The following is a 26,108-nucleotide window of genomic DNA, read 5'->3' as shown; positions in this document are numbered from 1 at the left end:
ATCTGACAAATGTCATTTAGTGTCTTTTTTGACCTTAGTATTATGCTATTTAGTAGAAACTAAAGAATATGCCTGTGCTGAGGAGGTGGAGATACATAGGTCCCCAGGGCCTACTGGACAGTCAGTTAGTATACTTGGCCCATTTCAGGTCAAGGGAAGACCTGGCCTCAATAAACATGAGTGGAGTCTGAGGGGTGATACCTAAAGTTGTCCTCTACATACACGCATACACATAAGCACATGCGCACACACACAGTGTGAGCATATGCACAGGGTGGGAAAATTAGAAGTGCTACAGCTGGGAAGAACGTAAATCTGTGATTGGAAAACAGTAAACATTTATTTGAGATGTAACAGGGTAACTTAGAATCTGATTAAAAGTCATTCAAGACTGGTCCATGGTGTTGGCTGCAAGCAATGGATTAGAAAGAAGCAAGGAAGGAAAAGTCATGTTCGCATAGTGTGAGTCTGGGAGGGATTCACAGGAGGCTGGAATTGAAGGTCCATTATAACATAGTATATTAAGGAAGAAAATGGCATGAAACAATGCTATACAGACGGGGGGGGGGGGGGGTGTTATTTCACAACAGGAATTACACTACAGTAGCAGTTAGGAGACAATGATGGCCAGTCTGGAAAGAAAGGATAAAGGCTGGAAAACCAAAAGCAACAGCAAAAGAGAGTGTACAAGGCACAGTGGAGGGAAGGGTCCTAGGAAGCAGGGGGTCTTAGATTAGCTATGGGTGGCAGTCAATTTGAGAGCGTAACAGCAATATGTATCTCCTCCCTTCATTTTTCAAGAGTCTAGAAAAATGCCTGGAACAAACCCATCCTACACGTGTGTTTGATGGAGAAGCTAATGTCTTCCCATCATGGTGCACAGATGCTAAGAAGAGAGACTTGGGAGCCTGGTCCAGCTATGCAAAGAGATCAAAGAAAGAGGGTGGTGAATATCCTGGGGTTTTGACTTAAGAAGCAGACATGCAGCTCCATTATGGCACAAGAGGTCATGGTGAGAAGAAGAAACAGACAAACACAGTCTTGGAGGAGGGCAGTGGAAGGAGGTGCCAGGCATGGAAATACATTCCTGTTTGCAGGATGTGAGGTGCTGGCCCTGGGAAAGTGGGAACACTATTTTGGAACAGAAGCAGACATAGACACCTGAAGACTAAAGGGATGAAGAAGATGGAAGCAGATTTTCTCCCCAAAGAATTTGTTTTCTCAACAGACATTCGGTTCTAAGGAAAGTGATGAACAGAGAGCCCAAGGCTTCAAAGACAACCAGGATGCCTCTCCCCCAACCTCTGGGACAGATCAGAAGCCTAACTCTGAAGATCTTCCAAGGTCTTCCAAGGAATGAGTTCACTGCAGCCCACAAGGTTCACAAAGACAATCCCAGTGTTGCTATACACACATTTCACCATCTCCCTAGTGATCCATTTGGACAGGTCGATTCTGTCTCATTCTGTAAGGTATAGCCCAAGACCTTCAGCTCTGTGACATGGAGGGCTATATCCATTTTCTAGTGCTTTTGAGAGTCAGAGAATGTTTATACAAATAACAGGGAGCTTATTAGGCTCAGGCTGGGTACACAGGGCCAAGTAGGTACACCTTTATTCAGGTCTTTCAGCATCCCTAAAAAGGCTGAATCAATTCAGAATGAAGACAATGTCAAATGCAGAGCATTTGTTGGGAACATAAGTGAGGGGATGCAAGCATCTGATAAGGGGTTGGTACCAGGTGATCTTTAAATATCCTTGCAGCCTGACATGTGATGAAAAATGCTGTGGACCAGATTGAAGACAGATAGTAAGTGAGAAGCAAGGAGCCAACCAGCATCCTAATCATTCCAGTCGGAAAGGTCTCATGACTCATGGTAACACAAGAATAAAGGGGGGAAAGCACTCTACACTTGACTCACTGCTAGAGAGGCTGAGGAGTGATGCCTGCAGCTTTTGGAAGCTCTGAAGTCCCCACAATTTCTTCCCAAGTGACACATGACAAAAAGGGGGCAGGAAGGGAAGCCGGTGGAGGAAACCCCAGGATCCTCCACGTGAATAATCTGCTCTCTTAATTCCCTGCTTCTCTCTATCCTTCCAAAAGAGTGACCCCACTCTTGTACAGCACTGTAAAGGCTCCTGTCTATTAATGTGTCAAAGCACAGGTGGTTCAACTATTATGATGGCATCTCACTGTACGTAGGGTTGTGTCATAGAGTTAGTTCCCTTGACTGGTTAAACCTTGAGAATGAGAGACCCCACCACCTCTCAGCCTTCCTGTCCCTTTTGTGGGAGCCACAAGAAAAAATAGCCAAATGCAGTTATAATGTTCCTGCAAAGTACTTATTGTACCATATGTGTTTTTTGAAACTAACTAGCTACGCACTGTCTAGTGATAGGGCAAAATGGACTGCCGCATGAAAAAAAGATACTTTTCCTACTGTCACAGGGCTTCGACAATTGGAGTCAACTTGTGATCTTCCTCTGATAAGGCTTTGTTTGCTCCTCTCCAACTTGAAGTCTTTGCCAATAAACCTAGAATCCCCACTAACCTCTACTTGCTTACACAGAAGCGGCCTAGCTCCCTGGATGGCTGTGTTGGCTCATGCACCAGAACAAGCTCCAGAAGGAAGGCTCTCTGCATGCTCTCAATTTTTCTGGTGCGATGGCTCCTTGGCTACAAGATTTTTAGTGACATCCAAGGACATGCATCTAGTCCCAGAGCTTTCTCCACAGCTCTTGAGTTCCCAGGGGACAAAGATCCTGATATCTCAAATGAAACTTCCCTTCCTCCCACATGACATGTTCACCCTGGTCTTGTAGCTGTGCAGATGGCATTGTACTCAAAGCTCCAGGAAACACACATGACTCTAGGATCAGAGACTTTGTACCAAGAGTCCAGAGCACCCTCTAGGTGCATGCAGTGATGCTCATCAGTCAAGATTCTGTACTTGCGAATTTGCTTGGTTATTAAAGCTCGTTTGCATTCCAGAAACCAGTGTTTTCTCTACATGAACATTTCCAATACAGGCTAAACTTGTATGTCTATACATAGATGTGTATGCACACTTATATTTGGCAGGATGAAATTGTTTATATTTATCACATGCAACATATTTTAAAATTATTGTTCCAATTTTCATACAATAGATAAGTGTACTCTTTGAGTGGTCTATTCCAGACCATCATTTTTTTTAACATTTGGTGCTTTTTGTTGATAATTCCACTCTAAAATGGCTTCCAAGCATATCTCTGAAATACCATCCCATGATCCCAAACACAAGATCGTGGCCATATGTCTCATAGAGAAGTATGTGTACAAGACGGTGTTGATCGGTCATTACTGAGTTGCATGTGAATGAGTCAGTCATAACTATTAAGTAAGGTGTTTTTGAACAAAAACACAAAGACAGCATGAAAGGTTATGTACAGGTTAGCTGATAAAATATTGTAAGCTGAGGCTCATGGAAACCTAACACTATTTTCTCTAAGGAGCAAGCATTCAGAGTTTTCTAATTCACCGTCCACAGGTACTTTATGGAAAAGAACTACCTCAAACAACAAGAATAACACAGATATTCAAAACAGCAATGGCCAAAGAACACTGCAGAAGAGTGTCCTTCCTGGCTACCTCCAGCCAGGGGACAAGTCTGACCTCAGACCAGCACTTAGCAGGCTGTTCTTTGCACGGTTGCACACTGTATATCTGAAACCGTCTCTTTTCCCTATGGCCAACCTTGATCTAGAACCCAAGTATCCTTTGTATGACACTCACAGGAAGCCTTTGAAAACCACTGGTGCAGATTCTAGAAACGGAGGCAAATGACATTCTGATCTGACACTAGCCCAATCCTTCTCACTGTGGTCATGTTCACTAAATAATCTCAGAGCCAGAGAAATGGAAGCAAGGGCTGATGGGATGACCCAAGACCTACTCTGCTGCTGGAAGTCCCAGCAGGAGCAGCAAGAGTTAGGAGCCTTGAAGAGTATGACCCAAGTACAGAGAGCTCAGACCAGGGGATGAGCCAGACCAGAAGACACCTATTCATAGGCCTACCCCAGATTGATTGAGACATGAAAAGAACACACTGGTGGGAATCCTGGAGGCTAGAATGGGGCACTCACAGCCTTTGGTATTCTGTCTGTATGGTGAGGCCTTTCCCTAACAGGTAACTCTGACCCCTTCCTGGCATCCCTGCTCCCTGGTGGTATCTCTGTACTCTCCTGAGCAGTGGACCATTCCCTAGGAGGCAGGAGCAGTGTGAAGGGGAGACGCTGTGCATTCATATTACTGGGCCCATGGAGCCTGGGGACACAGGAGGGAGAACACTATTGGCTGAAGTGACAAGCTACCACAGCTTTCGGGAGCTGAGAGGAAACCTAGTGGGGCTCAGACGAAATAGAAGGGGAGTGTCTGTAACCAACAGGAGATGAGAGACATAGAGAAAATAGGTGCACTATGTGATAGGAATGGGGGTGGGGAAGGGGACATTCCTAGAGCTTGAGCTGCAATGTTTCCAGGGAGTACATATTTGGGGACTGGGCTAGGCAGCTAGAGAGACATTTCTATTCAAATGTACTCACTGCCCTTCACTTCATTCCCCTCCCATGGAGGCCTGGGTGGAGCTTCTGATGACGTCAGAGGCTGCTGTGCAGACAGAGCCAGGCCCTGGGTTCTAGCAGCTAGGCTGGGTCTGCAGAGGAGACCAGCCTCTTTTGTGTGCCCTGCCTTACAGGAGCACCTCTCCCTATTCAGGTCTATGATGAGCTAGGTGAATTAAAAAGGGAACTAAACTTAGACCTCTTGCTCTCCCTTTCTTGGGGACTCTGTCCACTGGGATCTCCTTGCCCAGGCTATTCTCTGTGCTTAAAGACAAAGTGGGGAAGGGGTCTCCTAGAAAGTGGGAGGCTACCCTAGAAGGTTCCAGAACCCCAGCGACATGGTTTGCTTCCATACCACCCCCTACAGAAAAAGGGACAGCATCCAATCCTATTACTTACATGTGTCTGGCTTGTGGCAATTGTGTCCCTGGCGGAAGTACTGGGGGTTCTCAATGACTGGAATGCGGGTCATGCCGATGACCACTGTGTCCGGCCCAGCGTCCAGCGAGGAAGGTGTGGTGATGCCGTGGTTGATGTGGTGCAGTGGGCTGGCTGAGTCCTCCTCACCACTGATGACAGCCACAGGACCTGCACAAACCATGAGAGACACAGGACCTAGTGAGGTCACATCCACTCAGCCCTGCCCACAGACCCTTCACTGTATTACCACCATATTTTCCAGAAGAGTCCAGTCCATTAATAAGTTTTGCCCAAATTCCCTGAATTCTGACCTTAGACAACGCAAGCCAAATTCCCGTCCTTGAAAATAACGGACTCTCAACCATAGAAATAGTTCCAAAATAAAAAATAAAAAAAAAAGAATTGAAATAACCACTACATGAATCATTTTTAATTTCTCCCCAAGCCCAAATTAGCTCAAAGTAATAAAACTCATGTTTCTTTGTTTATGCAGCAGTAACAAGACTTAAAAACAGAACCTAGAAGTAGCTGTTCCTCTTCATTCCTTTTCTACTTGGAGCACTAAAAATCACTGTTATTGAAGAGCTGGGGAGAACCTCAGGTGGCCAAATCCTTGCCTCACAAGCATGAGGACCTGAGTTATGTCCCCAATACCCACATAAAACACCAGGTATGGTGGTACACACTTGTGGTCTCAGTATTGGGGAGGCAGAGCAAAGGGGATACCTAGCACTTATTGGTTATCTATAGAGCTCCAGCTATAGTAAGAAATCATGTCTAAAGAAAATAAGGCAGAAAGTAATTGAGGAAGAGCTCAGTGTCAACCTCTCACCTACGTAAGTGCTTGCACACACACACACACACACACACACACACACACAGAGTGAGGGGGGCGGTAAAACTACAGAGTTTTACCCCAGAAATAGTCTGGGATGCACCTGGGCATTAAGAATTCTCCATGTGTTTTAGTGTATAGCCATGACCCAGAACCCGGGAATAGGTAATTGGAGGCCCCATGACCTTCAGCATTGCCATCAAATTTCCAGAGAGGTATGATATGGCTTTCACTGGACTCTGCCATGGCCTTCCTTCACTCAGTGTTGCTCTGAGCCTCACCTAAACCATGTTTTACAAGTGACAGTAATTAGACTATATCACTGGTGGTAGCTGGCCTAGCTTGCCTACTCTTGAAATGTCCACATTGTCCCAATGTCTACAAAGCATACCAACTACATCTTCACCAATCCCATTCTCCCCATTTTCCAACCCCAAGACAAAACCCAGCGAGGAAGGTGACTCAAAGGCACAAGTTGACAGAGATAATTAATGCTGCCATCTTAGCAGAACAATGATTGTGTTTGGTGGTGTTATTTCTCCCATGCATACAAATAAAACTCCTGTAAAGGGAATTAGCTGTGACTGTGTGTGACTTCCTACAACGGGTGTTTTAAATGGCTGCTTTGCTAGACACAGGGTCCCCAGACAAAGTGCCTGCTGTGATTTGGTTTTGCAGCTTGAACAATATTTCCACTGCAGAAATCCATTACATCTTACTGAAGTTTATGGAGAGAATATTTCCCATCAAACAGTGAGGTGAAGCGCCAATGAGGCAGAACTAAATGGAAGACTGGTAAATGCAAACGGCGGACCCTGGATTCCACTCCGTCAGCACAGGCAGGCTTATTCCAGCCCGTGACAAATGGCTGATGGCGTCTAGAGACCGTGTGCAAAAGTGGCAATAAGTGGTTGCCCAAGCGCCCAGAGTAATCACCTGTCTTGCAAAAAGGAGTGCGGTCCGGAAAACACTTTCCTCAGAAACTCACTAGAAAAACTTTCATAGTGACTTGCAGTGAAATGAGGAACACTAAGCCCTGCTATTAGCCACCACCCAAACCTTCACTAAAATACAAAAGAAAGGAAGAAATATTAGAGCACTAAGAGAAAGAGAAGAGAATAAACAAGACATTTCAACAACATTTGGGAAGTTGAAAAACAAATCAAAGGAGGACAGTGACTCAGAGCAAAATAAAAGAGTCCCCATGGCAGATGACCTGTGGGAACCAGGTATACCAGGAGTAGAGTGTCCAGAAGAGCTCACAGTATGAGAGATATGGGGCACAGGAAGAGGGCAGGGAGACCCGTGCCTCAACAAGACACCTAGGTCCACAACCTTGTCCTCACCCCACAAGAGGAGCCATTTATTCCTACAGAAGTTGAATCAAAAGACACAGGAGAGGGTTTGGATGAAGCATGAAGCTGAGTCCTTTCTTCCTGTTTCTAGAACAATCACATTTGTGCACAAACCTGCCTACCACTTCCCAGTAGCCACTCACCCCGGTACTAGGGGATGTGAGAAGTTGCTTCCAAAGAGAAAGTCAGGAAGAAGACTTCCAGATGCTGACATTTTTTGCTTTTCCTGATGAAAAGTCACCCTGGAATCGTTTCACAGGGAAACTGACAATGTGCACATCAACCTCATGCACATAATGTGGAATCCTTTCAACTTTCCAGAGCTCACTTCCTAAATATAAAGAGACAGTGCTGTGCACAAAACCACCAGATAGTTCAGAAGAGTTTCTGCCCAAAAGAAAGCAAAATGAGCTCATGGGGACCTGAAGGAAATGGAGGCGAAGTACAAAGAAGACTCCAAAAGCCAATGCACAAACCAATAGTCTCAAAGATGTAAATAGGACATTGCAGCCTTAAAACAAGGCAATACTTAAGGGGTGAACAATTCAAAGGTAAGAAAGGGTCTATGAGAATGTCAGTCACCAACATCTTAAAGTCAATGAAGAGCTCAAGAAGTCAAGAAAATCTTCCAAAAATCAAACTGAAAGGAAGGAGTTAAAACTAAGCGAGAAAAAGTAAATTTCCATACCAAGATGAAACAACGGATTAAAAGAAGCCCCAGGAGTGAGAGGAAGAGAATAAAAGAAAAATGTATGGTAATTTTCTCTACAATCTCCCCCAATTACCTACTGAGATCCTAGTATGATTAGTACATAAACAAGTGTACCTTCCTACTCTGCCCCCCACCCACCACACACACACAGAGGAGGGGGGTGTTTTGCCAATATGTAAAAATTGACCTCACATTTCCCTTTTCCAGAAAAGTCAGAAAGAAGGACTTCATCTTATATGGGGGTAGGGGATAGACAAGCAAAAGAAAAGAAAAGCAGGCCACAGGAAGGTGGGATGAAGGCACAGAGGGTAGAAACAGTGGTGGGTTCAGGATTTACGCCGGCCTCTGAGTGCACCAGTCACATACACAGTACACAGATATATATGAGGGCAAAACACTCATGCATATAAAATAAAATACAATAATTAAAAAGATACATAAAAATGAAGGCTGAAAACTGACATTTGAAAATGAGGAAGTTGGCCTTACAGAGATGAGTTTCACAGAATGTCAGAGGAAAAGGCTAGTTGTAGTGAGTTGGAAAAATTTCAATGGCTTTTATCCAGTTCTTTCTAAGTGTCAAGTTCTATCGTTGTAGTTCCTTTAATCTTGGAACACCTCTGTGAGGTAGCTGGCACTACGGTCCCCATTTTAAAGATGGAAATATGAAGGCATAGAGCAATGACCTATTCCAAGACATGAAGCCCACACAAAAACTGTGAGAGAATTCACACTCATAGCTTGGCCCCAAGGCCAGTGCTCAGAACCATTACCTGGCACTGGCCCCTGCAAGAGAAGACTGTGGGGAATGTATTTGTTCAAAAGGACACCTGCTGAATTCTGGTTCACTGCCCTCCCCATGAGCAGCTGCCTTTGGTGGCAAGAGCCTGAAACACTTTTGAAAGGTGTTCTTCTTGACTCTGAGAACTGGGAGAGGAGGGAACCACCTAATTAGATGCACCCAGGGAGATTACAGATAATTCATCTTCACATCTTACCAGCACTGCCAAATAGTCCTATGAAACTATGTCCACACCCAGAAGAGAGCATGGCAGCATCAAACCATTGTCCACCACCCAAGGTCCTCTTAGTCATCCTCACTCTAAAATAAAAGCCAATAAACCATATATATATATATATATATATATATATATATATATATATATATATCCTAAGGATGTGAAAGAAGACTTGCCACCCCAGCCTGCCTGTGGCTGAAATCAGCAGTCTTTCAATAGGTCTACAGCATCGGAGCAACATAGGGTCTACTTGAAAATGAAAGTCATGAGTCCACAGCATCCCTGGTCCCGGGTAAACAAGGTGAGTCTCAGGTTCATCATGCTGTAACTGTGTGTTGTGTTCACAACAGAGAAGGTATGCATATGTGAGGGCCGGGGTAATAGGGAAAGCCTGTGTGCCTTCCATTCAATGCTGTAAACCTAAAGCTGCTCTAAGGGGCTGCGGGGGTATACTATTTTAAAAAGAAAAGTCAATGATGTTTTAAGTCAGTCTCTATTCTGAGAGTACGTAGCTCAGCGTAGCACACCTGCCTAGCAGGTGCAATGCCTTTGCTTTGATCCTCAACACTGTAGCCAAACAAAAGGTCTCTCAACCAGGCACCATGGTGCCTTCCCAGCACTGGAGAGGCAAACTCAGGAGGGTGGAGAATTTCCAGACAACCCAGGCTACATGATGAGACCATGTCTCAAAATAAAGTTCAAAGTGGAGAAGAGGCCAGGGCTGCATCTTAGTGGTAGCACCCTTACCTAGCACACAAGACTCTTCAATCCCCAGAACTACATAAAGTCAGGTTTCCCCATCCCACAAAAACGTATTTATAATCACTCTTCCGGTAATAGGTTAGGACTCATGGGTGGAGGCACCAGCGTTTCATTCTAGAAGCCAATTTATATTCCAACTCTGGAGGCTCTCATGCCATTCAGGGGGAAACCCACAGACTTGTGTTCCATCAGGGCAGCAAGTATTTCTTCTCACCTTAGTAACTAAAGTAAAGAATTTGTTAAGGTACCCTAAAGGAGACCAGTAAGAAGAAAAGAAAAAAGCCTTTGCTCCATGTAGAACTTGCCATTGTTTTCTTGAAACTGCCCACATCTAAAGTTGGTAGGAAAAGATAGCCGAATTGGCTTCTTCTAAGCTTCTGGGTATCCCTCTGGGGAATATCTGTCAGCTCAGACACTCACTCCCCATTTTCTCCTCCCATACTGCTGCCTCCCCCTGCTTTCAGAGCTTTATGGGTCTTATTCCATATATTGGAGAACTTTTAGATTGCTTAGGAAACCTGGAAGGCTACAGGCATCCTTCCCAAAAGGCTGTTCCACACTGTCTTTCCAGGGACAGTCTCTTCTTCTCCCACTTCATTTTCATAACAGACATAATTATGGTACAGAGCTGGGTTGGGGGTGAAATATATATATATATGATTCAACATATGAAATACACACACACACACACACACACACACACACACACACACACATATATATATATATATATATATATATATATAAGTCCACAGTGAGATCTCAGTTCTCAGAGATATAACCCCTGGGAAGGGCACAGTATTGCAGCATGGTGAACTCCTATCCAGGCAGGCAGAACTCCAATCACAGGGAAAGTGCCAGGACTGCTGGTCACCAGGAGGACCCACGGGTGCAGGGCTCTTCCATCAGAAGTCTCTGGTGACTCCAGGGAAGCTCTGTCTTAGGGTCAATGAGGCAAAGGAAGAAAGGGAGCCAGGATGGCTCACAGGCAGTGGAGGAGGAAAGTCAAATTGGTACCTTCACAGTTTCTCTGGGGCGTTTTGACACACAAACAGAGCATGGTGTGGTGTGAACACATGAGCCTGTGTAAAGTATAAGACACCTGACCCAGTGCAGCTAAGCTAAATATCTACAAGCTTGGGCCCACCTGTGAAAGACAGCTCTGATCAGTCAAGTTTAGAGCTGAACGACAAAGTAGGTCCATATTCCGCTTATTTATGTGTTCTTTCCTTTATCCTTAAACTTCTTTTCATGGAGGGAAGGAAGGCTAACCTCATCTCCCTACTCTGAAAGCTCTTTTCGGAGTTGAGGCCATGGTGAGAGACCTTTGCCCAGTCTTTCCAGACACTGGAGGTACTGCAGTTTTCCGCACAGCTGGAAGGCATGAAACACCCTCCTCTGATCCTACAGAAGGTAATAGTGAGCAATAGTGAGGATACAGCTCTTCCACGAGGAAGCATTTCCTTCTCCCAGTGTTGACACTTGGGAAAGCAGAGACAGAGTTCCAGTCACCTCCAGTCCCTAAGTGGGGCTAATACAAAGCAGTGTATCTGGGAGCTACAGATTTGTTGTTTTAAGCTGCTGAGATCTGTGGGGGGGGGGGGATCTCCATTCTCCACAATTAATGTATTCTTTGAGTCTTTTTATTTAGACCATCTGCATGCTGCACTCCATCCTGAAGATACTCCTACAAGGACTAGGGAGGTGGCTCACTGGGTAAAGTCTTTGCTGGGCAAGCATGAAGCCTAACATTCCCAATGTAAGATTCCCAACACCCACATAAAAAGCCCATTGTCTGTCTGTCTGTGATCACAGCACTGGGTGGCAGAAATAGGAGGGTCCTGGGGGCTTGCTGTACAGCCAGTGTAGTCAATCAGTTAACTCCAGATTCAAAGGATGACCCTGTCTCAAGATGAAGAGGTTAAAAAATGATAGTGGAGACACCTAAGGTCAAATTCTAGCCTGCGCGCGCGCGCACACACACACACACACACACACACACACACACACACACCACTACAAAAGTAATTCTTCAAATGGTAAGTATGCCATTCCCAATGATGCAGTTCATCTGTCAATGTCTCCTCTCTGCTCTTTGCCCCAAAGGTGAGCTTTTATATCCAGCCATACATAGAGACCATAATGACCACCTAGATGGGACGTGAGAAGTAAAAGAAGCTGGGATGGGTCTCAGGCTTTCTCAGTGTGTCAGAATGAAGGAAACAAGCCAACCTTTGGATTAAGAAAATGAGTTTTTAAAAAACCTCACACTTCTCCCACTGATAAAAATCAAACACTGACATGTCCCTGGTGTGTGAGAGTTCCACATCAACAAATCTGGGAGCAGGAACTCATAAAAGGGAGTAAGTGAAAGCATGGCAAACACAATTAAAAATCCAGCCATGCTCAGAGAGGGATTCCATTTACCATCTCATAAAAAAAGAGCCTGGTCCTCAGAGGCAAACAAAAGAAAATCAATTTCTTAATTTTTATTGGCAGATGTGGGACAGAGGCCAAGTGAACAGAGGCTGTGCCCAAGAGCGTTTCTGGGGACAAGTCACCGCCTTCAATTCCTAGCCAGATCCACTGGGCCCTCCCCTCTGCTTCCTCCAGCATCTGGACAGACATTGCCCAGAGTGACCTCTAGGACACATGGGTTTCTGCAGGCTGCCCAACGGAGGCATGCCCCCCTCACAGCTCAGCCCCTCTCCCAGAAGCATTTCCCAAAAGATAAGCTTTATTCTCCGGCTTCAATTCCCTCCTAGCTCTTACAGGAACCAAAGGCGTTGTTCATGCTTCACAGCCCTCGGAGCCTGGAGATATCTTGGTGTTTGAAAATGATGCCTCTGATCAACCAGCCCGCGAACAAGCTTAAGGAAAGGGAAAGTAGACCCAGTATTCTAAAAGCTTGGTTTCCTTATCTCACTCCATCATCGCAACCAGCCCTGGGGGTTGATCCTCTTATCCGCTGTGATGCAGCTGAGGAAATTGAAGCTCAAGGTTTTATAATTTGCCCAAGGTCACCCAGTTAATAAACAGTGGATACAGCCAGGTCTATCTGCTTTCCAAGTCTGAATTTATCCCACTAGGCTGGCCCAGCCCCCAGCATCTGCTTATGACAATGGGGCAGTTATGGTGGGTCAGCCACTGTGTCTTTCCCAGATACAGTGTGTGTGTGTGTGTGGTGGGGGATGTTATGCTGGAGATGAGATGAGGTCTTGTACATCCTAGATGAGTAACCTACCACTGAACCATGCCTGCAGCTTCCAACTCCAATCTTAACCCAGCTCAGATACATGACAGGGTCTCCCAATTGGACCCAGAACTTGCCTTGTACAGGAAAGAAACTCACATTTCTTCCCAGGCAACTTTAGACCCAGAAATTATGACACCAAGTTGTAGCCATTGGAAGCAAAGGGAAATTCAAAGGCAGGAGAATGGCCAGTAGCATGGGGTTCACAGAATGTAGAGATACTTTCAGCCTAGAGGAAAGGTGAAGTCAGCCTCATCCAAAGACTCAATGTGCAGATGTTGCAACAACAGGAAGAAAATAATTACCATACAATTGCATATCTAAGATGATGAGAATCCAAAATATTGGTGTTGTTTGTCCAAAGTCCCCATAAAGAGTTTCTATCTCAAGTCTGAACATTTCTTAATTCAGCTCTACCCACTGTTCTGTAGTTACTGCACATGATTCAGAAAGGAGGCTTTGGAGATGGCTCAGCCATTAAGGCACTTGTTCTGCAAGGGACAGAGTTTGGATTCCTATGACCCTCATAAATGCTGATTGGATGTGGCAGCCGTTTTTAATTCCAGCACTCAGAAACCAGATATAGGGATTCTCAGGACAAGTTGGTTAGCTGGACTAGCTGTACAGGCAAGCTCTGGGTCCAATTGGGAGACTCTGTAATTAAGTAGAGAGCAATTAAGGAAGGTTCTCAACTCCAGCTTTAGGCCTCTATGTGAACCTGGATACTGTGCAAACACACATGCACACCACACACATATATATATACAAGCAAACAAAATTCAGCAAGCTAATAGTATGCCAAAATGGAGTACTTATTTCCCATAAAGATTTATTCCTATCTCCCCTGCCCCTGCAAGCTGGGGACTTTGGGAGTGTAAGGAAACATCACCTGAGTTTCCAGCACAGTGGGCACAGCCAGGTTGAATAGCTATCGTCTCCGCTCCCCTCACCCACTCTCTCATGCTGCTTTCTGCGCTAACTAAACTGTATGCCCGTCCTCAAAGAGAACAAGAGCCTCCGTGCCTGCAAGCTGAGCCCAGATGTCTCTGATTTTCCTCATTCACAAGTGGAAGTGCTAATATTTCAGAACCCCACTGGTTGACCCTGGTTGGTTTCAGCTGGAACTTCTTTTAAATTACGGTGAGATCTGATGAGTTAAAAAGAAGAGACAGACAATGGACGCTGAGGGGAAGAAAACCCTTTTTAGGAGAAACCTGGAGCCTAACAGGCATGGCTATGTGGGGCTTCCCAAGGAGAAGGTCATCACACGAAGTCAAAGCATACCCAGGCAGCTCTCTCACAGTATTCTCAAACACATGTGGAGCGATGCCCTGACATATGGCCACCTGTAGAAAATCCAATTTCTTTCCCCAGAGTGATGGCCTTCAAAACTCTTGTAACAAATCCAAGTAACAATAGTGAGTGCTTGCTGAACACTTGGTGACTCCGGGCACTACACTGGGCTCCCTGTGTATACCATCTCACACAGTGTTTACAGTGACTCAGTAATGTGGGCCCTGTAAATAGAATCAGAGAAATGAAGTCAACTGCCCAAGGTCAGACAACTAGTCAGTAACAGTTTCGTGCTTCAAATCAGAACCCTAAGACTGTGCAGTCGATTTTCCTCATCTCTCCTCTCCCTGCCTCAAGGTACACTCTCATACACCCTCGGTGTGAGGTCCAGAATGAAAACATTCCCAAACGACATGGGCCCTAAATCTAAGAGACTGGAAACAAGCCTGAATTTATTGCTGGAGGGAAATCATGAAAGCCCAGTGGCTTTCTGCAGCCCTTTCAGAGACAGTAAACTCACTTCCAAGCCCTCAGCAACCTAAGCATTCCCACTCAGCTTGCCCAGTGCACAGACCATATCACCTCATGTCAAACAAAAATGACATTTTCCCCTAGTAGAAAATACATTCTCACTGGGCAGATATATATATCAGAGTCCTTAAGAATCTCAAGTGGGGGGCGGGCAGTTCAAAATCACAGGCCATTTAGACCAGAGGATCCTTTGATTTGGTGCATTTAAATTTGAAGTGGGAATAACCTAGCAATGTGGGACTCTACTTGGTTAGGGCTATGCACACACCTATTCTAACCATGCATTTTGGCAACCTAGGAGCCTAACCTACATGCACTGTACAGACACCCTGACAATGTACCTAGAAGCTATTGACAATCTTGGATCCCCATATGCATCTGGCTGCATACATACCTGTTTTGAATAATGGAAATAAGTTACTACTTCCTTTAATAACCCTTTGATATCACCCCATTCTAAACATGTCCCAGAACATGTCTTAAAAACCAAGGGAGATGTGTTGATCTGGCCTGAATGGGTTTGGTGTGTATATGCAAAAGGAAAACTATAACGTCTAGGTGAATTTTTAGGGTGAATCCACTATTTACCTATGCATAATTGAGTGTACAAATGGTTAAAATGAGACGCATCATGGGAAGAGATATGCACCATGAGCAAATGCTTACGTAATCCAAGCCTGCCAATCAAAACAGGACCACCTGCTCTATGCCCTTAGCAACAAAACCCCTCCTCCTCTTAAACACCCCAAGAGGAAGTCCCAAAAAAATCAAGGTCCTTAAGTACTCTCTCACTCAGTGGACCACTGTCACTCTTGACAACATACTTCTTATCTGTCCTCTCATTTTGCTTTTGAATGAAGTTTGCTTCTACTTTGCAATCTGTATTCATTTACCTCAATAACTGGAATAAGATAAAAAGAACCTGAAATCAGCCAGCCCAGACTCTTACCACAATAACAAACATATTCTCTCCATCGAGGGAAACATTCATCTATGGAAACACTATTAGCTCACAACCTTTTCCTATCTATGGACTTAATGGCTACCACATCCCTAAGACATGCTTAAAATAGGCATGACAGTCCCAATCCACAGGTGTGGAAAGTGAGGAATAATTGTTAAGGTGAACTGCCATACAGTCAAGGCAAAATCAGTCTTCTGGCTACCTGTCTATTGCTTAGAGATCACATCAAATTTCCTCTGGAAGAAAATAAGAGGGTGGCCATGCACCTCAAGGCCCCAAAGTACCATCTCTGGGGGTTACAGAGACTCCCCACCTAGGGAGTCTTCGTAGAAGCTGTTGTCAGGAGGAAGTCACAATTTTTGCATCTCCTTGCATCTTACGGATGATTTTCAACAGCAGAGTTCACATACACATGACAAGAAAAGTAAAATGGATTTAGACTTAGGAAGCAGTGCCTTGTAGAAGTACAAGGCCAAAGTCAACCCTGTGAATTTCCAACAAAACTATACCACAAAGCCTGGACTTCTAGGGTTGAGTTTCTCATTGGTTACTAGGCTTGGAACCAATGAGTTCTCTCTAGATTCCCACAGAGCAGGCACTGGAATCTGTTCATGTCAATCAGCATATCCCTGAGACTCAGCTACCTAACAAGGCCCAGTGATGTCCCAACCACCCTGGGTACATGGCAGTCTCAAGACTCAGGTTGCAATTCTCTACTCTGTAATCATGGCCAGGATGCTCCTGTGGACATGTCTCAGAACAATTCCATGACATTTCACTTGAAGGAGTTATGCCATTAGCTAGTGCTGTGATTTTCATGAGAAACACTCCACTTAGAGAAAACACTGAAGAAAATCTGCATTTGAGCTCCTCCTACAACGAGACGACCCCAGAGTCAGAGTCAGCAGTGCCCCTCTCTTTACCCATCTCATTTCAAGGCCCTCACTAAGTCTTGGAAGTCTTTAGATCATAAACCATCCACAGTCACAGACTCTATCCTGTACATCCTTGAACTACAGTAAAAGTTCCTAGTCAGTCCCTTTTAACAGAGTACAAAATTTGAAAGTACACCTTGCCTAAGCCCTCTGCCTGACATTGGTAAGCACTGTCTCTGTAAGTGTGTTCTTTCCCAGGGGCTGCTGGTAGCAAATAGCACGAAATGGATGGCTTCAAAACAACACATATTCGTTTTCTCGAATTTTTGGAGGCTGGGCATCTGAAATAGAGGTGTTGACAGAGTCATGCTCCCTGGGACCCAGGATAGAACCCCCCTTTGCCTTCTTCTAGCTGGCTAGCAATCCTTGGCATGCACATCGCTTGAAGGTGCTGTCCTCCAATCTGTGGAATCACGTGGCTTTCTGCTCTCATTACATGGAATTTTCCAATGTGGTTGTCTCTGTCTGTTCCCTTTTTAGAAGGCCAGCAGTCAACTGATATTAAGGACCCAGTCTTCTCCACTATCACTTTGTCTTCATTTATGTCTTAATTCCATCTGCAGAGATTATTTCCAAATAAGGAACCAAAGGTTAAGACCTCAACTTATCTTTTTACAGGACACAGTTGAACCATGCCTCCCATCTACCTGTCTCTCAGCACCTGGATCTGAGCAGCGGTGACAGACACAAGGTGTAAGAGGATTACAGGAATGGCTATAAAGGTGGGGTAAGTTGGGAATTCAAACTATGGCCATTCAGCTCCCAGTGACAACTTCCCTGTAGACAAATTTCTAAACTATCACCACACTTCCCAGAGATTGTAGCAATATGCCCATATCATATATGTGACCCTCAACACTATGGTCCAACATACATATCAACCTTGTACATCCGCGTTTGGTGTTCTTATGTTCAACAATTGCTATGTCATATGCTAGACCCTGAACTAGAGACTAAAGGAATAAAGTAAGAAGAGCCAGGCCCAGCTCGGAAAAAAGATTGAGGCAGAAATGCAAGCCATTATGGGAAGAGGAAAAGTATATGTGGTGGCGTTCACATTCCACGTGTTCCAGACACAACAAGATATATAGATGGGAAGGAAACACAGGAAGGTAGCTCAAAGATTGATCTGAAGCCCCACTATGCCCTAGCCTTTAGGTTCATCTGCCCGCACCTCCCTCCTACAACAAGGGCACCATCCCAGTGCCCTTCCCTCGCCTTTACACACAGATCATATCTCCCCCTCTTCGGTGGCCATCACTTTCAAAGCACCTTGAACCTTGGTTGCCATCTCCTCTCCCACACATCTGGACAGCACTTGGGAAAGAGCCTCGGCAGCATCTATTAATCCCTTGGCTTGCTCATCCCTTTCATAGATACGTCATAAAAATGATATACTCATTTCATTCAAACAGCACTGCAGCAGGAAGGGGGGCAGAGGTCAATCGATTGCCAGTGTATGGAGGTATAAATACAACACCAAAATCAATCGAAAGAGCATCCTTCCAGCTCTGTAATCTCTCCCCTCATAAGGCATACTTTATATACTGAAGTACCTGCTCCTGTTTACACAGCTGCCCCAGCTCCTCCTCCAGAGGCTCCTCTACCAAGCCAACATGGCCACTGTCATGAGCCCCAGGAAGCCTCTTTAGTCACACAGGGCAAGGCAATGAGGCCACATGCATGCCCACCATCAAATTCTCATAACCAAGCTAGAAACCCAGGTATGTATGCTCACAAATATGCATGATTGAACAGAAACTTTACAAATTCATGCAAGAACAAATACTAGCTCCTTAATCAGGTGTATACATATGGCTTGTGTTTTTGTTTCTTTATAATCCCAATATTGCTTCTTCTACCAAAAAACAAACAAACAAACAAATAAACACCTTTCGTAGGGACTGTGTATTTTTCAGTGTGGTATCTTCAAGGATATTGGAAACTTGACTGAATACAGCTGTCCCTCCTTATCCTTGGAAAATACATTTTAAGACCTCAGTGGGGCATCTGAAACTGCAAATAGTATCAAACCATATGTAAACACTGCAGCAATAGTCAATCTGATACAGAGATGGCTATTAATAACTAACGTGTGGGTAAGGTATAAAGCACAGACACACTGAACAAAGAAATGATTCCATGTCCCAGGCAAAAGAAAATGAGGGTGTGTAAGATTTCATCACAGTTCTGAGAATAATATGCAATTTAAAATCTGGCAATATCCTGGAATAGTGGTACATGTCTGTAATCCCAGCATTCAACAGGGTGAGGTTAGAGGTCAGTGTGGGCTACATAATAAGACCCTGCCTTTAAAAAAAAAAACTAAATAAATAAGTAAAATCTACAAATTGCTATTCCTAGAATTTTTGTGTAGAGATTTTCCAACTGAAACTTGAAACCACAAAAAGTAAAGTCATAGATACAGGTGTACTACGATACCTCAGTGGGGAAGGGTTAAGGTGTCTGAGGGAGAGTCTATAATAGTCAGGGAAAACTTCGAAGATCTAACCATCTAATATCAAAACTCATATTCTTCAATTTTCTGGCTTCCTGCAATCATTTTTATAGTATTATTCTTGCACTGACTTCCAGATCAGGTAACAGTATTAAATCAGCCAATCTATAAAAATCTCTCACCCTGATGGTATCACCTCATCAAAAGCCTGTTTCCTCACACATCCACTAAGCTAAAGGGCATTCAGGTGAGAAAGTAACCCTGCTGAAAAGGGACTGCTCATCCAGTCCAGACAGATAGGCCTTGTTCTACCGAGAAGTGGGTGGTCCTGCACCCTGACTTGCTCAGTACTTTCAGCCTAATTGCTCTTAGGGTTCTTTTGGCATGATGGTATGACCATTCTAATTTAGGTCACCAGTGGGTAAAAGAGAGCAAAATGTGAGAGAAGGGATTAACTCACGTGTCATTTTATACTCCAGACTCAAGAGGGCAGCATCTGAAGTAAACCAGTGTGCCTCTCTAGGCAACATGAGTCTATCCTAATCTCCTAATCCTCTTTTGAAGCTGGCTATAGTGAAGCCAAGCATGCATCTTCAGAATATCCATATAGGACATTGTCCTTCTCAAGCGGTCAATAAATATCACTTGATGATGACGAAGCAGGCATTGATTTTCCATTCCCTGTTCTTCCCATGTGCTCTTTTCCCTCCCTCCTTCCTCAGGGTACAGGTCAATCAATCTTAGGCCATCTTGATCTACTTGGAAAGCTTAACTGCCATGAAGCTAAACCACTTGTCCTCTGGCTCCAATCTCTTAGAGAAATTAGTGCCAATGGAAGTGTCAGTATCAATTTCATAATGTTATTGGATGAAGGCAAGACTGGGCCAAGTCCTATATTCCTAACGGGCTATCAAAGTGATGAGGATTATGGGTAAGGAGACAGACAGCTCTGACAGCAGAGGCAATGACTCAAGATCAATTAGACTGACAAGACTATCTCTAAGCCACATCACTTAATGCTGACACAGGTATGATCTCCACAGAGATTTGGGATATGGGATGCAGGTTTTCCTAGTGTCTCTAGGGGTAACCAGAGAGCCTGGAGGCTTGCAAAATCAGCCCTTGGTCCTGCACATGTCCCAAGAGGATCTGAATAAAAACTTCTACAGAATAGGAGTTTGCCCTCAAGACGAAAAAAACTGAATATCTACCCTGCCTTTTTTTTTCCTTCTTGTTCTTGCCTTCTAAAGAAAATGTCAAGATAAAATGTAGACTACGTATTTAAATTTAATTCCTTTGCAGAGTCAAGGGAAGGCTTGAGATTATTAAAATGGAAATCAAGATCTTGTAAAAGTCAAACCATCCTAGCAGGAACAGAGATTTATTATGGAAAGCAAAGGCAACAGATGGATGCCACAAGGGTCCTGAGTTCTAATCCAGGACCTTACTCTAGCATTGCTCTAAGTACAACAACATGCACTTGGGATCCAGTCACTTTTATCTTCCTGGGGCTTCAAATGCCTCCTATAAGGTCAACCGTGACTTCGCACTAACCTACAACACCGGGGAAATGAAATGTCACTGGTGTCAAGAGCAACAGAGGGATTGGCAGAGGATGTTTTATGAGACCTGGTAAGGGAGAAATTGCTTTTATCTCTGTGTTTGGTAGAAGAAGCACACAAACAGATTTGGAGCTGGCAGTGCAGGGCATCGGGAGGCTGAAGAGAGAACAAAGAAAGTCATGTCTCCCACTTACAGGGACTGCATGCAGAGGGCATGTCAGCTATGCTTAAGCTACTCCTGTTGCATACCTGGTATGTTTAAAACCCTGGGATTCACCGTGCATCTTCTCTACTTCTCAGGCACTTATGTTCCCAGGGCAGCAGACCCAATTTTGAGCCTGTAAGGTTACAGCCATTGAAGCCGGTGTGCGTTATTATTTTTTAATTGCTTAACAATATTGCTTGTTGGTGTTCTATTTAAAACCCCCACCATGTTTCATAACGGAGGAGAAAATTCCTGCTATTTTAAAGTGTCTCCTGCAGAATACATGAGTGCAGTTATGGAGTTAGATAACTCCAATATTCACTGGTTAATCTTGACTTTGACCCAAGCAGTCCAGATAAGCAAAAATGATATATGGAAAATATCAGGATGTAGCAAGCCTTGGCTGGATAATGTCAACTCTGGTAAAGAGGCTGTTTTCAGTACTATCTGGAACTGCTGACTTCCCAAACACAGTCAGAACACTGCCCCAATATGCAAATGTGTGAATCAGGGAATTCCTCCCAAGATGCCTTTAAATAGCAGCCCTTTAAAAACAATATAGTTCAGCACAGAGTATGCTAAGGTCGCTAACCGTTTGAAAGAGCGGCTGGGGGCAAGGGAACTAGAAACAGTGAAAGTTTCCACTAATCGCTGAAGGGCTAAAATAAATGATTAAACATGTTTAGAACTCCCAGAGAAAGCAATGGACAGTAAACCAAGTTTGGTGGACACATATATGGTATGGAGATTTTTGTCAACTTGACACAATGTAGAATCACCTAGAAAGGGAGCCTCAATGAGGAATTGTGTATATTAGGTTAGTCTGTGAGCATACACGTTGGGAATTCTCTTGCCGTACTTGAGGTGCCTAGCCCTGGCCTCTGTAGTTAGTACCATGAGCTACAAAGGGGATTCTTACTTATTTAAAGGTGGAGAAAGCTCAGAGCAATGGACCCTGCACCTCAGCAGGAGTTGACCCTGTTGGTGGGGGCCCAGGGGAGCAGGCCCTGAGGGCATGAGAGCAGGAGAGCTGACCTTGCCCCCAGACTTGTTGGCCATATGATGTCATGGATGAGGGATAGACACCCCACCATACACACGCATACACCTCGACCTGGGCAAAACAGCAGAGCTGGCCCTGGTGGTGTGGGGGTGGGTAAACAGGCACCAAAGCCACGAGAGCAGGAGAATTGGCTCTACTCCTTGCTGCCTGCTGCAGTGGGTGAACTAGCCGGGCCAGTGCTGGAGAGCTCGCCCTGTTGGTATCAATGAAGGAAAGCTGGCAGGCTGACCAACTTAGCTACCACCCAGGCCCAGAACCAGGGCTATGGATTGGCTCGCCTCAACATCCACCTCATCTATGAACTGCTAGAGCATGTGAAGGGGCCGGATCTGAAGACCCAAAGCTGCAGGATCTCTACCACACAAGGCAACAATTGGATATCCAAGACAAGTCTGAGAGGATGTCCAAGTGAGGGCCTAGTATTAAGGGTGTAACAGAAAACAGAGGCCTCAAGCCAGACCAATGACTGGTTGCAATGAATATTTATAAGTAAAGATATATGGACTGCAGGATATACTGTGTGACTCACTGTGTCACACTACCACATTGAGACTTTTTTTTCTATGTGAGTTTGTTTGGTTGCTTTGGTTTTTGGTTTTTCTTTTAAAATTTGTTTTATTTGGGGGAGTTGCAATGGCAGAGAGCAGATATGAAAGGATGGGGAGATGGATGGGATAGGGATGCATGATGTAAAACCCGCAAAGAATCAATATAAAAAAGTCTAAGCAATGAAATGCAAAAATTCTCTCTCTCTCCCCCTCTCCCCCTCCCCCCTCCCACTCTCCCTCTCCCTCTCCCCCCCCCCTCTCAACTGTGGAAGTAATGTAATGAGCTCCTTCAAGTTCCTGCCACCTTGACAAGTGTAAGAACCACTGGGTCACCAAGATAATGTTACTGAAAGTCACCACAATGCAATACTTGAGCTCCTAACTGGCATATTGTAAAACATGGCTGACTGTTGTTAAGCCATTCCCAACTTATTCTCAATTCATAAGCTATACATGGAAGACTTGCCAGTTTAGATCTGAAACATGCATCTTTTCAATGTCTAGTCAAATATATTGAATGACCAATGATATAACATATATTTGCACACAAATAAACTGGATTTTCTTTATGGAAAACCCTCTATCCTCCAGACATTGAGTATGCCTTCTCATATTTTCTCAGCATATAAAACTGCCATTAGTTAAATATGAATGCAGGCTGGACATTGCCTCCAAGTAACTTAAAAACCCACCAGCATCAAACTGTTTAACCAATCACATCTCCCACTATTGACTGAGTGACAGGACCTGTTTCTCACTTACCCAATACATGGTCCACGGGGCTGCCTCTGTCTCAGCTGGACAGTGCTCTGGCACAAACACACACACACACACACACACACACACACACACACACACACACACACACACCAATTGTTATAGCTCATCTCTCAAGTGGACATTCCCCAGGAGTACATGCATTTCCCCCACTCACTGAAGCCTCCTCAAGCCTCCTCTCCACAGCCCCATTCAGTCTTCTAGCACTTTTGAAGACCAAGCGTCTCTTGTCACCTCTATTGTCTTATTCTCCCAGTTCTCATCCTCTGTGAGTGAAGAAGATTTACAAGGAAACAAGCCTGTCTGGACTCTTGTTCTCCCTCTTAACCAAAATATCAGCTGCTCTCACCACGAGCGAAAGTGGAGTCCCAGCACATTTCCACCGTTCTATTAATGACAATGATCTTAGCCAAGTCACTTAGTCCCCTTAACCACCCCTTTCCTTGTCTCTAAATAGGCTGAATAATAGTAACTGCTTCATCAGGCTATGGTTGGGGTCAAATAAAATATTTATGGAAAGCACTTGGCATGGTGTAAGTGCTCAGTAAATGTGAACTAATAATAATTCTAATAAAAAGGAAACAGCAGTTGGGTAACTCAAGGCTTTTGCCATTGGCACTCTCACCCACACACAAATCACTGATCTAAGGGCTAGCCCCTTTCTTACTGTATTAAGAGTCACTAAGGATGGCACTTGTGTGTCCTATGCTAGGGCGTGAGAACTGGGCAGTATGTCCCCACTCTGATGAAAGACACAGAACTCGGTGATGCCAATGAGAAACGAGCTCCATTCCAGCTCTAAGCATGAGGCTTTACTGGAACATCGGTCAGTTCTTCTTAGCTACCATGGACTTCTACGCAGTCCCCCACCTACCCATGTATTTTAAAGGACACTGTCTGAATCTGTGGGTGGACAGAGTTCCCTAATTTCCTTGCTCAAAGGGTAAACACACAATAAATTACAAGACATATTTCCAACTCCAAAAATGGGACAGGAAGTACAGAGCTGTACAGGAAGTAGAGAGTAGAGCAGGAAGTAAAGAGCAGGGACAGGAAGTACTAAGCATGTTATAAGTACAGAGCATCTGAACAAGGGTCCCTTTACTCCCCATCATAACCTGGAGAGAGGCAAGAGAATGACAGTGTTTGAAGTTCCATCACTCAGTCTTTTAACAAAGGGGTGAAAACACGACCCTCCCTATGGCTCAGGGGAGAACAGAGGACTTGCCTGACTATACAAAGCTACAGAGTAGAAAGATCCATGGAAATTCTTGTCTTAAGAGTCAATTTTCTAGTCTTTGGGCAAGCATACCACAGCTGTAAGCCCAACAGAGACAAGTCCTGTTGTCCTTTAAAGAGGCACCCAGACTTCTACCAACAGAACTGTTGCAGGCTGCCGCAGCCAAAGTGAATCTCCTCTGCAAGCCTTGCATTGTGTGATAACTGTAAGGTTAAATGTGATTAATGCTGATTGTAATCACTAGGAATTAATAGATTTATTATAATAGTGAGCTAAAAATGGCTTATGCTAATAAATCAATGAGGAATAAGACAAAAAAGTAAAAAAAAAAAATCTTTGGGTAATGAGACCAAGGTTTGGGTAGGAAAACCATGTGTGCAGAGATTTGCCAGAAGATATGACAGGCCATGGAGTCACAGCAAGGAAGGCATTCACCCATCGAACTGCTTGTCAGACTCCCAAGTATTTTAAGAACAAGGAGCTGAAAATAAAAAGAATTCTGGGACCCAGGAGGGTATCTACTGTAAGTACAGGAGCCTTGCTAGTTGTATAACTTGAAGTGAAGTCTCCAACTTCTCTGAGTCTTGGTTTCCTTATCCGTAAAGCTGGGACAATAAGCCTGCCTCTTAAAGTGTCCAACCGCCCAAATGTCCACTTGGCCTGAGCCCACCCACATTCATTCAGAGCCTGCTGTGTATTAAGAATGGTTTGAGGAACTGGGGAGACTGCAGAAGCAAACAGAGCCCCCCTGTCATGTGAGACAAGAGAGGCAACCGATGATGGATAATGGAATTGATAAATCTATGTCCGGGATTAATAGCATAAAGAATGGCAGGGCAGCATAGGGGGACAGAGGATGATGGGGCTGATTTCATATGGGATGGCTCATAAGAGCTAGAGGGACTAACAGACGCAAAATGTGTGGCCCACAAAATCAGTATATGGTACCACACTAAGAGATGGACAGGAGCCCTGGTACCTACTAACGAGAAGTGTGGAGCTGTGTGAGGTGTCAGCACATTACTGGGACTGATAGCTGGACCTCATGAAAAATTCTTGTCAGGAACAGACTTTGACATCTATAACCCATGATGCCTACAATACACCCTGACTTTGACAAGCAAAGCCATGGATCCAACTTATAACATGTAGTAAGTCTAGAAGCTACATTGGTTAGGGATAAGAATATGGCACAGACTCACCGAGTTCAAATCCAAGGTTCTTTGTGCTCTCAGATAAACATGCTGTTTTTCTCTATGTGTCTTGTTTCTCTATTTGAATAATGGACAGGTCACAAAACCAACTTGGTGAGATTCTAAGGTTTTTGTGAGGTTTAACATACTCAGTTCAGTGCCTGACACACAGTAGGACCTAAATAAACCCAGCCATTCATGGTGATATTAAGTATATATATGGATAGTTAATCAAAATGAGATGTTGTGATTACCCAAGCTGATAAGAATCCCATTTCATATCCTTTGGAGATTGGTCATGAGTTCTCTTCCCTGCAACTGCACTTTCCCTCCAGGAAGCTGGTGGGGGACGGGGACTTGCTCTCTTCTGTGCTGTGCTGCA

The 26,108-nt window shown here is 44.4% G+C and overlaps 1 protein-coding gene across 6 annotated transcripts in view; it reads right to left on the bottom strand.

Moving 5' to 3' along the window:
* Ntrk3 (neurotrophic receptor tyrosine kinase 3) overlaps positions 1-26,108 on the bottom strand; it is a 372,046-nt gene that overhangs the window by 153,359 nt on the left and 192,579 nt on the right. For all 6 annotated transcript variants that reach the window (XM_028879200.2, XM_028879201.2, XM_028879202.2 and 3 more), the window contains exon 12: positions 5,001-5,189. In XM_028879200.2, the coding sequence (XP_028735033.1) occupies positions 5,001-5,189 (189 nt within the window). The remainder of the gene's footprint in view (positions 1-5,000; positions 5,190-26,108) is intronic.

This window comes from Peromyscus leucopus, chromosome 1, assembly GCF_004664715.2.
Source record: "Peromyscus leucopus breed LL Stock chromosome 1, UCI_PerLeu_2.1, whole genome shotgun sequence".
Classification (NCBI taxonomy): domain Eukaryota; kingdom Metazoa; phylum Chordata; class Mammalia; order Rodentia; family Cricetidae; genus Peromyscus; species Peromyscus leucopus.
Note: the sequence above shows the minus strand (reverse complement) of the source record. Positions and strands in the feature narration are given on the sequence as shown.